General features: G+C 34.9%; 1 protein-coding gene across 1 annotated transcript; it reads right to left on the bottom strand.

Moving 5' to 3' along the window:
• Nucleotides 1-409: 409 nt before the first annotated feature.
• On the bottom strand, nucleotides 410-6564 carry LOC108997192. The gene is made up of 20 exons (XM_018973347.2): nucleotides 6370-6564; nucleotides 5159-5392; nucleotides 4672-4878; nucleotides 4190-4320; nucleotides 3953-4085; nucleotides 3746-3855; nucleotides 3536-3622; nucleotides 3305-3418; nucleotides 3121-3228; nucleotides 2900-2986; nucleotides 2670-2774; nucleotides 2425-2526; nucleotides 2219-2314; nucleotides 1955-2068; nucleotides 1623-1740; nucleotides 1468-1536; nucleotides 1254-1328; nucleotides 1022-1146; nucleotides 805-903; nucleotides 410-693 (listed from the first exon to the last, which is right to left on the bottom strand). The coding sequence occupies exons 1-19, from the start codon at nucleotides 6562-6564 to the stop codon at nucleotides 813-815; spliced, it is 2301 nt and encodes a 766-aa protein (XP_018828892.2). The 3' UTR covers nucleotides 410-693; nucleotides 805-812.
• Nucleotides 6565-13463: the final 6899 nt, after the last annotated feature.

Below are 13463 nucleotides of genomic sequence, written 5' to 3'. Positions count from 1 at the left end.
TAACCCTAGATTTTTTTTTTTTTTTTGACAATTAATGATTTGATAATTGAATTGAGCCTTTATATTTGGGAACGCCTATTAACTCCCATTTGGTGTATATCAAAATCTATCCCAAGAAATTCTCACATCATGCTTCTGGAGTCAAGATATATGAAAACAATTCTCGTGAACTAATCATGTCTTCATTGAAGAATCTCGCTTAAACGAGACTACCCTTAATTTTATGTTTCCAGAAACTTTTTTGTGTCAATCCTTGTGTGTTGTGATTCATTTTTCCTTTTTTTTTTTCCTTAAAGTTTCTTTTCCAACATTTAATAAAAAGCTGATAGGCCATCAACTTTGCCATTCATATGCTGTAATCTTTCCCAAGAATAAAATAAAACTGGACACACTATTATGGCAGCTTAATTGGAGAAAGAAGAACAAACATTAATTGTTAAAAACATCTTTTGGTTGAGTTCAAAGTTAAAGATAGGCTAAACATTAAAAGACGATGATGCCGGTTTTTTCAAGACCAACTCTGCTCAACCACCGCCAATAACCTCTTAACACTGCTGGCCCAGGAAAAACAAAATCTCCTCCAAACAGCAAACTGAACAAGAAAAAAAAACCAACAACAACAACAAAAGGAGCTAGAAAAGTCTCTCAAACAAGTTGACATTGAATCATCTAATCCGCATGGTCTACCATTGCCTGTGACATTTAAAGATAATACTTAATCAGACAGCTAAAATATATTATAGTTATGTGCAGATCAAAGTTTATGGGGTCAATGAGATGAAAGGGGTAAGTGAAAGCAGTTACCATTGCAATTAGCTTGGGTTAAATAGCCGGAGATGTGGGTCAATAGGTAAACCAAACCCCACATATGTTGGATCATAAACAGTATTCTTGACTACTCGCCTGAAACAAAATCAGTTTGATCAATTTCGATTTTAAGAGCAATGAACAGTAAAAAGGAACACTGGAAAATCATGATAAAACATTATAGTGAATGAAGAGGAATTATGCATCATATAACCTTGCACTAGAAGGATTTGAGTTTTGGACTTCATTTCCTTCTTTTTCGACTTCATGATTTCCTTCTGATTGAGAAGTCCTATCCTGATCTTCTTGAGAACTGGGTGGTGGTAAACTCCTTTCTTTCTGTATTGTTACACTCTTCATTCAATCAGATTCAAAGAGAATTATGTAGAACTTATTTGCACCTATTAGCTTTTACGTACATACAAGGAAAAGATCAAAAGTTTAACCTTGGAGCGTTTAGGTGACTGAGATGGTTCTCCTAGCACATGTCGTTTTGTTGCAGTACGTTTGTTTCCTTCCAGCTGTTCTCTCAGTAAATTCATTTTTAAACATAATATAATGTCATTAACAAGAGCCCAAGCTAAATTAAGGAGTGTGAGTGTGTGCGTGTGTGTGTAAAACCGTGTTGCACTAATATTCATTCAGCACCATAGAGAGTACCTCTTTGAAGCTGCTCGGTGATGTTTCACATAGATCAGGGACAGCCATCTTGGTTCCACCCCCAATTTCCTGTTGAAAATATTGGAAGTTTCCCATTTACTACAAAATAAGATGGTAATTGCCCTATAATATCTCAAAAAAAAAAAACACATTACTTGTTGAGCTTTTGAATTCAGGATTTGAGTTTGTCGAGAATTTGTGCCGGGACTAATGCAAGAGACACTTTGTCTAGCTGCTTGATTCAGTAATCCACATGTTTGTTCGGTCTGTGAACTGTAGGAGAAAAAAAAAATCCACCAAGTGCATGAAAAATTAAACATTGGAATTTCTAAACTCTATTAAAAAGTATACACAACAAAATCTTGCTCAAACACTGCTGACTAAAACAAAGACAAAAAACAGTGGAGAAAATATGCTTAGTAGCCAATTATATAATCAACAAGTGTCTGAAAGAAATGACATAAAACAGTACTGATAACTCAGGTACCTGGAAGGCCTTGAAGATTGAGGAGATAAAATGTTGTCATGTTGAGGATCAACTCTCATGTTAGCTGTCTCGGGAACTTGATTGAGCTGTTGATGCTTAGGTGACTGTTGAGGCCTACATTAAAGAATATTCAACCATTAGGCGAAAGCTTGGTAGCCAAAGTAAATTATAAACATGGTTACACACCCCGTAATCTTCTTATTTCTTTCAGCAAGTTTTAAATTTTGTATATTGATTGAAAATGAATTGTGAAACATATGCTACCTAGAAAGATTTGGAGCCTGTGGCAGCATGGAACCACAAAATTGTGAGTCCTGGACTTGCTCGAGTGGATGCTTATGATCATACAATCTTTGAGGCCTAAAAACAAAAGCAAAAAACAAAAACACCAAAATGAAAGTATATTGGAAATGGAAGCCTCTTATCTATACTTGATTTAACTGAAATATAGCAATTAAATGTTTAGGTACCTAGGCAGTACAGAGGGTCGAGCCCCTATGGAGTTATGCTGCTGTGGATTACATGCATAAGCTGGCACTGAGACTTGATAATGATCCAGTAGCTGTGAGGGCCTAAACTCAACAAATAAGTGGTGATAATTAGCATATAAAGAAACTAATCAAACACCACTTGTGATTTTTTTGATCCACTATCAACAATCTAACTAGTGCTTCTTTTTCACATTTTGTAGGCTTAATGTAGAAAGTTAACCTACCCAGAGAGCATTTCTAGTAGTATGGAACTTCCAAGTTGTGGATGCAGATTAGGGGTCAGTTGAGTTAACTGATTAAGTTGTTGACGCCCATACAGCTCTTGGAGCCTGAGCTCAAATTAAGATGACAATTTGCCAATCAACATGGTGTATAGCAGGTGATAATTTTCACAGGAAGCTATTGCAATTAACAATATCTCATATGGAAAAGATGATCAAAGAAAAATCGGGACCTCGAAACCGTAGAAGATCCAGGCAGTAAAGAGTTTTGTGCCATCCAAACTTGGTTTTGTTGTTGATGGTTTGTAAGTTGAGGAGTCCTGCATTGGTAAAATCATAAAATTCCTTACGTATACAGAAAAGAAGAAGGGGAATGCAAACTGGATTAACAGAGTGTCTATATGTAGATTAACTTTCCTACATAGAAACAATATTGTAGTGAATCAAGAAGTACCTAGCTGAGATAGAAAGCTCAGGCGACAGCAATGAGTTAAAACCTTGTGGATCATACACGTTAGGTGGCACCGAGACTTGATGGTACAAGAAACTTCGAGGGCTATAACTGGAAGATATGACAAGGGAAATTCAAACTCAAGTCCTCATGATTACAAATAGGATAAAAGGCATATATAAGTTACCTAGGAAGCATAGAAAGTCCAGGTAGCACTGAGTATTGAAATTGAGGATCAAGTAAATTTGGCACTTGTGAGATTTGGTTGAGTTGTTGTAGATGATTAGAGGACTGTTGGGGCCTGAGTTAGAAGCATATATCGATCTATCAGTAATTAATATTCTTGTAAAAAGAAAATGAGTACATGGGGATGAGTGATCGAGGGTGTTTGATAAGCAATTACATATAGAGTACGTACCTTAAAAGTGCATAAGCTTGAGGTAGCATGAAGTTGAGACATTGTGGGTCAAATACATTAGTTGTCACGAATTCATTTGGCTGCGAACTGTATACAAAGAGATGACATGTTAGATAAAAACAAGCATGTCAACATGATAGGCATACATGGACATTCAAATACCAACAGTACTTTTAAGAACGTAAATGAAGAAGATGAGATGTCATGTACCCCAATGGAGTCAAGATTCTGTATGCAGCATTCAGCTGGTTGTGGGGGAGTAAAGTTGCCCGGTGTTGGTTGATTGGCAGTTGCCTTTGATTTATTACTCCAACCCCTATCTGCTCATGATGAATAATTATGATTACCAAACTAACATGAACATTATAAATGAAGCCTAATTGAATATAAATTCATGCAGGAGTTAAGAGTACTTACTGTGTTTTGAGGGAATAATGTAGGGCAGAGGGATGGTTGCTGACGGATGCTGTTGAAATTATTGCTTGTAATGCTTTGTAGTATTGTCTGATTGTTTGGGATAAATTCATTGAGTGGACCCAGATTGTAAGGCCTATCATGATAAAGGATATTGAACATGATTCAATCAGAAAAGACGGAAAAAGAAGAGAAGAAAGAGTGATAATATTCCATGGAAAAAGAGAGTTATTGGCATACAGAGGCATATGCTCATTTGGGGGAACATTTTCCAACCGAGTATTCATCATCGGCTGATTGGGATAGATCATATTGGCCTCATATTCAGCTTGAAGTGACTGAATTGCTCCATCATTCCCGTTCAATCCCATCTGATCATGATCATAGTCAGTGGCAATCTTTTGCTTTACAGATAAAACTAACGATCGTGACTTTGAACCAACTAACAAAAAGAAAAAAAAAGGTTATACAGTTGCTTGGGGATATGGTGAATGTAGTAATATCCTTGGGAGGGGAGGATTGATGAAGGATGAACTTTGTTTGGCTCACATTTCAAGAGGTCAAGTGGAGTGTTACAGCATTGAAAACTTAAAGCATGAATTGTTTGAGGTTCTGGTTGGAGTTTGCATTGTTTATAGAAAGAGTTAAATGAACATAAAGTGGCATATCATGATAAAACTAGTTATATTAGTTAGTTAATAAAGACTAAAAGAATATCATACCATTGTTGGAGGATAAGGTTGCAGTGCTCCCATAGATGTAGCATTCAAGGAGGATGGCAAGTTTGGAGTACTAAAAACTTGAGGGATCATCACTTGGTTTTCAGAAGTATTAATATAGGCCTGTTGCTGATAGTTCCAGTTAGAATCCCCAAGATTAAGTTGATCAGGTTGACAATGTCCATCTGGTGATTCACTTTCCTTGTATTCCTGCTGATCAATTAATGAAAAGTTAATGATTTTTGAAGCAACGGGTGATTATAAAGTCATATTGTATCATACACTTTCTCATGAAGCTCAAAAAGTTTTCAATTAATATTCATAATTTATGTATATCAAAATTGAATGACGTCTATGCATATATATATAGAAAGAGTTATATACTTCTATCAATCTACTTTGATTCCCTTGAAGTTTTTTCTTAAAAAAAATAAAAGAGATTAGCTGATTCAAGAGTTATAGATAATGGAACATAAATGCATCAACATACTGTTGTTGGAAGGCAGCAGCTTTGTGGTGTCTCGATTATTAATGGAGGATTGAAAGCTGTAGCTGGGTGTGCTAAATCTTGGGCATTTTCAAGTACTGGTGGGTTCGAAAGGTCGCTAGTACTGGTCAATGTTGATGGTGTGCGCTGGTTCTGCTTCAAGTCTGTTTGGTGAATCAGCGGCTGATGATGATCGTTGCTTCCGGATGATGAACCAAGCTGATCTACATTTTCTTGCTGAGACATCATTGAAAATAAACATTGAATATTACATGTAAAATATCATGCATGCTCATAGAAGATCATGCATGCTGATCTAGTAATTCATGTATTCATGCAATTAAACTCATATTAATAATAGATATTCATAGCTAGAGATCTCTCTTTCGATTCTCTCTGCTCAAATTGGATTGTCCGAATCAGAGTTAAATAAACACAATATTTAATACGCTCCACACAAGATCATCTTATTAAACGGGGAATGTAAAAATTAATATCTTAATTCAAAACTAACAGATCAATGTGTGCTAGTAATCGTATTGATCATCATCATGTAAACTCCTATATATATGAATTAACATATATATCATCTTTATTTCTCTATTCAAAGTACTAGATGATCAGAGTTCAAAGTGAATATCAATAAAGCAAAATATGCAATTCCGACAACATTTGACAATACGAGATCAGTTACCCACACTACAAGAAAAATAGACTTTTGTGGCTATTTAATTGTGACGAAAAGGTTATTTGTGATCAAAACAGATTCATTTTAACTATAAATAGTCGTTTCGCTGAAATTAAATGACCACGTATAAGCAGTTTTCTTATAGTGTTATATCATTAGATTTATATCATGTGGTAGATCACCCTGCATATATAGACATTTAATATAGTACTTTTCACTTTTTGAACTAGATCGTCGAAAATTTAAGAATATCTTATTACGAAACTCATGTAATATGAACCAGATCGAAATTGTATTCATGCGAAAGTCCTACGTACTAATTAATTATAGATAGATTATTCAAACTAGATTTTCCAAATTGAAAAAAAAAATGCATCATGTGAATCATACTACATTTAATAATACTATTCATTTAGGACCCTATAATATAGATATGTGATATTGTATCTTTTGGAATTAGATAATCTAATTTGAAATAAAAAAAAGAGTTAGAATATTTTAATTTCTAGTAGCTAGTTTAACATACAGTAGAGATATTTCCCGCCGTTTCATTCTGCACCTCGTGCGGGTCATGATTTGAAGGCATCTGCGTATTGGGATTCTCCATCAAATTCTCATCATCGAAGTCGAAGTCAAACTCTAAAGAGACTCCTACTTGACCAGCTGAGTCCTCCATCTGGATCTGAATTTCATTAACCTGAATTTCAATATTCAGTAACATGACATCAATTATATATATAATACCTATATGTATATATATATATATATGCTTGATCTTACAGAATACTGCATAGAAAAGATATACATGTGTGTGTGTATATATTAATGTGATGAAGGCTAGCTTAACAAATCATTTGAAGAAAAGGCCTGAAAAGTTGATCAAACATGGCTATAAGCCTGTAATGAGTAAAGAGTTCTTCTACTCAGCAATCCTATACCACACGCTGGTCTATTGAGGGAAAAAATTAAAGTAGGCGTGTGATATTGTAAGACTGCTTAATAGAATTTTTTATGAGTAAAAGGTAATTATTAAAATAGCCAATTCCTATTCCTTCTTATCCACATATATTACCTAAAAAGAGAGCCTTTTAAGCTGTCTCTCAGATTGCCAATTATAAACTTGTATGATGGCAACAATGTGGTGGGAAAATTTATTAATGAATAATATGTATATTAACATGAATTTGTTGATTTTTTTAAAATTATTATATTCACAAGGCGCGCGGCTTATTTACATATCAAACATATTAATTATTGTTATAAAAACCTATCGTATTATGACCGCGAAATAAATGATAAACACATACGTTTATGATTGTAAAAAGAAGTTTTTATCGTTTAATATTCATCATGTATATATAGTTTACGAGTTGAAGGCCGAGTAGTTTATTGTTAATTTATGGTTTAATATATCATGATTTATATCGTTTATCATTTGAAAAGTGAGATGATATGAGAATTTTGTGAATATATAGTAGTAAGATAGTCTGTGAATATATAGTAAATTATATTTAGTATAAGTTAAGTATTTTTTGGGTTTTGGAAAAAGACAGAGAAAAAGTTGAATAAAAAATATTATAAAATTAAAATATTATTAGAATATATTTTTATAATATTATTTTTGTTTGAAGATTTGAAAATGTTGATTTTTTTTTTATTTTTTGTTTGAAAGTTTAGAAAAATTATAATGATTAGCTTGTAAATATTTATATTTAAATTATGTTTGGAAAAGAGATGAGATGAGAATTTTATAATGAGATCTATTTTCAATACACCGTGGCTAATTTTCGAAGGAGGGAATAATTCGACAGGTCCAGCATGGCTTTCCATGGGAGACAACCTATGCGGATATGCCTATAATGTACATGAAAAACGAGAGGTATTAACTACATATTTATGGCATTTTCTAAGAATGAATGGGCGGATGCATGATAGCCATATATCAGGCAGGGAGGACTCCAACGTACTTAAAAGCTTTGACAATAGCTAATCATAGCTAAGGAAAATTGTTGTATAAAGTAGTAGTACTGAACACTCAGTAACGTAAGCAAAATGAGTATAAAAAAGGTAGCTATGGACTGAAAAAGGTCAACCATCTTGCTCATGCATGGCTGACCAGATCAAACCCATCATCCATATGTCTCCTTCATGTGCTGCTTTTGAAATTCTAGTAATATCCGGTCAGGTGGGAGACAAAAAAAAAAGGTGCTTGAAATGGGTGTTTGTGTTTGTCTAACCAAGAATATGCATGGTTACCAAATAAACTTTAGAAAATGGATTTTTGGAGGTACGATCGCGCTTCATATTATGATATTCTTCTCAAGATCAAATACTATCATCATGGCTTATAAGAAAATCACTCGATCTTATTGCAAAATAAGCAATAAGATCTACTCTTTTTTCTTCTTTTTTTTCAATCGATCGATTTTATTCGTTTATTTGCGTAATGTAAGCCAAACTCAAAAACAAATTGACGGCAAAAAAGAGAGAGAGAGAGAGAGAGAGATCCGGCCAAGACTTGCACAACCAAGAACCGCGCAAAACGCTCTTTGTTAAGAGGCGGCCGGCCATGATCATTTACCTGTAAATCCTTCATTCCGGTCGCTTATACACAAGCATGTACGATTGTAGATGATCACCTGTACATCAAAAGCAAAACAAGGATATATTGTATTATCTGAACAGCTAGCTAGCTAATTAATGTACGTGCAGATCGATATGAACAGCTCGCGAGCTCCAAGAGAAAGTGGCTGGATTGATGATCTTGAAATTAAAATAATGAACAATAAAATAATCAAATATTAAAACTTATCCCCGGACATGCAAGAATATTGGCCGTAGCTTTCTAGGTTTGATAATCTGAAAAAGGCTGGATTAACACAAAAGAGATGCAACGATCGAGCAAGATCAAAGTAGAGATCGAGGTTGAGATATGATCATGGGGTGCAAAGAAAGAAGTGAAGAGATCATCAGTACTACTACAAGCTAGTACTGATAATATTAACTGCTACAGAATTAGGGAGATCGAAGCTGTGCTGTGAACATGAAGAAAACTAGCTAGCTGCTCTTAATGCCTCCCTAAAAAAAATGAAGCCCTGGAGAGCTTATTTTATAGGCAAAACCAGGATTATGTGTCATACAGCTATAGGTTTATTCATTGATTGATCAGTTTTTTCATTATCACCATATATAGCCATTAAGACTCTTTTTTTTTTTATATTTTTTTATTAATATTTTTCTCCTCTCAATTGTGTGTGTGTATATATATATATATATTTGGTTGGAAGATACATATTAGGTTATACAGTTGTAAACATGCAAGGAGCTCACTTATTACTAATTAATTAAAAATATGTCCAAACTTGTATATATTTTGAATGTGTTCATGTATCTGTCATAACATTAATATTAATTAATTATTACCAGCGCCCTAATCATATCAGACCTTCTATATAATAATATATATATAACCTTATATACTATATTACTATATATATATATATATATATTCCACTAATATTTCTTAATTTCCGTACGTACGTACGTACGTACCACAATTACAAAACTATTAATAAATTAAATGAAAAGATAAGATTATACAATGATCTTAACTATTAATTAATATAACAAGCTTAATGATATTATTATAACTAAACAAAAGTATACTACTGCAATGAAAAGAGAATATTAATTTAACATGATTTATTATTTTTCTCTTTCCTTTTCTTTTATTGATCTTTTTCTCTCCTCTATATATATATATAGAAAAATGATTTACACAACACTTTACACAACTATGTTTTAAATGAGGGGTATATATATATATATATATATATATATATATATATATATATATATAACGTTAAATTTCTGGTCTATTCATTAATTGTGAAAGATAGTATATGAGTTAAACAAAGCTGTTCTCAAGATCATGCCATTCAAAACAAAGCTAGCTGTTTCAAAACCTTTTTTTTGTTTTTTTCGAATTGTTTGCAAGGCTTGACCCCGCATGAATGTTTGTTAATCTGAAATGTGTTGACTCTTAGACAATAGATCGTTGCATGCATGCATGGCTAGCTATAGACAAAGATGTGAAACAGTTACATTTTGACCTTGGCAAATTGTGTCAGATCAGTGGAAAAAGCTAGTGGATAGACTCAAAGACCTCCTTATTCTGGAAAATAGTCTGCTTTGTAACTGAAAGCAGTCTCCTTTGCTGGCCTACCAATTGGCTCACTATTTTACAGATCATAACCATTACTCCCATCATTGCATGATGCCTGCCCTGGATTTCATGTATTTGTCAGCTAATTATTACCTTAAATATGCCTTTCTGCATGCACAGTTGACTAGCTATATATATATATATATATATATATATATATATATTAGAAGCTGATCCTGGCCGGAGATCAGAGCAAAGAACTGCTTGCTGTGGATATGTTTTGTTCAACAGATCAGATTTTCTAAAATTAATGTTGGAGGGAGAGTACTACACGTGATGCCTGCAATATTTGATTTAATGTTATTTCTGTAAAGTTTTTAAATGATATACACTTCTTAAAAATATTTAATATTGTATCTGTCTCTTTCTCTATTAGACTATAATTTTAGTTAAGCAATTTTGAAAAGTTTCATTAATTGTTGCTTGAGAGCTAAGATTTTAAAAGAACAAAAAATAAACGGCCACGAAGAAAATAAAGTGAACATCTTAAAACGGTGCGAATAGAATAGAGATTCTCATCACACCCTTGTGATAAGAATATGCGGTTAACTGGAGGGACAAATATTTTCTCCTAGCAAATGGGCCAAGCCCCGTATTCTAAAGGTCCATAAAACCTAGATCACAAGCCCACCTAACGAATAGTCAAGATCACAATTAATAGGCGTGCCAACATAAGATTCTGGCCCGGCCATCATTAATAACAAGTTAGTGAGGTAATGGAAAAGATTACTGAGAACCATCCCCAACGACATAACAGCCCGGATTGCTTGTCTAGGATATTAATCCCTTGTGATACGGTAGTAAATTCAAAGTGCTAACAACCTGCAATCCAACCTGGGTAGGAGGAAACCAAGCCATTAAGCAAGCCATATCAATTAAAATATGCTCGCTCTCTCTCTCTCTCTCTCTATATATATATATATATATGGGTGGCAGCACACACTAGAGATAACTTCAAACCCATTTTTCCTAAGAATTGAAACTCCTTACATACTTTACCCTAACTTAGGCATCCCATACCACCCCAAGCCCTTTTCTGATTTTCTTGATACAGGTCAATGAACTTTGTTGACAAGAGTGAGAAACATGTCCGTAATAGTTAGCGCTGTCTATGGGAGCAACTACAGATAATTCAATGTGCTTTTCGTATGTCTACAACAATGCACTCACAAGGGTGAGACTAGGAGGCCGCCTTGGTAAATATGGAAGGGAGGTTCATGGAAATGGAGGAAAGATTAAGGAATATGACTTTGGAGATGGAGGCTCTCCAATGCCAAAACAAAGCCCTAAAATGAAGGAATGTCGATGCTGGAGAAGACACGCTCCAAGCCATAATGAACAAGCCGAAGTGGAGTCGCAGAGCACAAGAAACCCCCTTCCGCGGGACAATAAAGAGAAGAAGAAGATGCACCATGATTTACATTGTCTTATGGACAAATACGAGGAGATGATTAGAAGAATAGGCGCATCCTCATACGTCGACCAGCTGCTCACCAACACAAATCTATCTTATAATGCCCGAACGGGAAACTCTCAATGGTTGGCTTCACTCAACGGGAATTCCTAGCCACTACCTAAAATGAAAAAAAAAACTTCCTAAGCCCCTCCCAGGCATGGGAATACCGACTTTCTAAACACACTATGTAACAATCCAGCTCATTGGCCCAAGCCCAACTACCTCACAAAAAACCTAATTTTTTTTTTCTTCTCTTCCCCCTTCTTTTCATACCTCCTGCGCAGCCCCACCCCCTCCCGCACGTCCCAACTCTCCCTTCCTCTCTGTGATTGCCAAACTGTTGTCGCCAAACTGTGGTGATGGCTGCCACCTCCCTCTCTCAATTGTCATGCCGGTAAGCCCTATGTCTGTCACTCTTGTGTTCTCTCTATCTCTCTTTCTCCCTTGCCCAAGCCTTCTCTCCCTTGTGTTCTCTCTCTCTAACTCTCTCTCTCCCTACATCATCGCCTCGCAGTGGCCACCTCCAGAAGGCCTATACGTTACCCAGTCTTGCCGCACTGAGCCCCTATGTTGAGCACCACTCCCCATCTATGTCTTTGTTTCTTTCTTTCCCCTCACGGACACCAACACTCTCTCTCTCTCTCTCTCTCTCTCTCTCTCTCTCTCTCTCTCTCTCTCTCTCTCTCTCTCTCTCATTTTTGGGTAGCGAATAATAGAGGCCACTGGAGTCAGCGTGTGCCTTTTGTTGCCTATGTATTTTATCTCTTCCGATTAGACCGATTTCAATTTCATCCGCAGTGTATTATTTCACCATTTGAACTCGATTTTGGCATTTTCCTTGTGTCAAAGGGCATCGCAAATGCTCTTACTTGGTGCCCCTCACTTTCGACTCTGAAATACCACTGCGACATGATTTGGGTAAGGTACCCGAATGTGAGTCTCGTAAATCGTACTGTTATTTTTCTTGACTTGTATGCTTAGTCCTATTAGGAGTTAAGTTGTACCTATTGTATGTTAGAACTCGTAAATTATGTGATTTCATGGTTGGTTGATGTTTTGGTAGGTCTCTTGGGAGTTGAGTTGTCTATTGTATTTTAGAACCCACAAATTGTGATTGGTTAATGTTTTAGTGGGTCTCTTATTTGAAAAGTCGTGAACGGAGGAGTGGACAAACGTAAAATGTGGGTTGGACAAACGTAGCGGCATTGGGCCTGGTCATTATGAACCTAAGGCACTATGTTGGGTTGTTTTGGTTGATGGGCTATTTATGGGCTCATATTGAGTTATAGTCGAGCATTAGAATTTTAGTAGTTAGAATGATGTTGTGTTGGTATGAGTTTCTAATATTAGTGGTATTTTGGATTAGGTCGTGACACTAGTACCAATCTATTTCAAAGCTTAGATGGTATACTGCAAAAGTCATGTAAACAGTACTCCTATTTTAGACTTTGCTTAAAATCGACTAAGGTTGATTTATTGAAAAGCCGCATTTTGTTACGAAAACAATCTCAGCTATTTTTGTGCACTAGTCTTTGTTCTGAACTTTGCACTAGATATGAACAATTTTTATTTTATGTTTCTCTACTGCATGAAACATGAATATGAATATGAAGTCTGAAATATTTATTTTATTATATGATATTTATCCGCTCAGTACTTTGTTATGATATGATAATGCATATGAAAATCCTAAGGCATAAGTTTTTGTTTTGCTCTGATATATTTTAGGTGATTTGGTTGTTTTAGCTAGGAATCTAGAATAGAAAGTATGGGCGAGATTAGTTGAGAGTAGTAGAATAAGTGCCAAAAGTTACAAGAGTTTATAAGGTGATTTTTTTCAAGAAACTAGTCATTTTTTAGTGTTATTTTATGATATTGATGTTGTTATTGAGACTTTATGGTGCTCTTAGTTAATTATGTTGGAATAGTTCATTAATGT

Source organism: Juglans regia, chromosome 13, assembly GCF_001411555.2.
Source record: "Juglans regia cultivar Chandler chromosome 13, Walnut 2.0, whole genome shotgun sequence".
NCBI classification, from domain to species: domain Eukaryota; kingdom Viridiplantae; phylum Streptophyta; class Magnoliopsida; order Fagales; family Juglandaceae; genus Juglans; species Juglans regia.
This window is presented reverse-complemented; position numbering and strand designations above follow the sequence as displayed.

What these genes read in the sequence shown, in the direction of transcription:
- LOC108997192 (XM_018973347.2), bottom strand. Translation starts at nt 6,564, where the DNA reads ATGTTACTGAATATTGAAATTCAGGTTAATGAAATTCAGATCCAGATG. An exon ending in GCTGCTGCCTTCCAACAACA is followed by an intron (nt 4,879 to 5,158) that starts GTATGTTGATGC and finishes ATTGATCAGCAG; the next exon opens with GAATACAAGGAAAGTGAATC. An exon ending in CAAGCTTATGCACTTTTAAG is followed by an intron (nt 3,419 to 3,535) that starts GTACGTACTCTA and finishes CTTCTAACTCAG; the next exon opens with GCCCCAACAGTCCTCTAATC.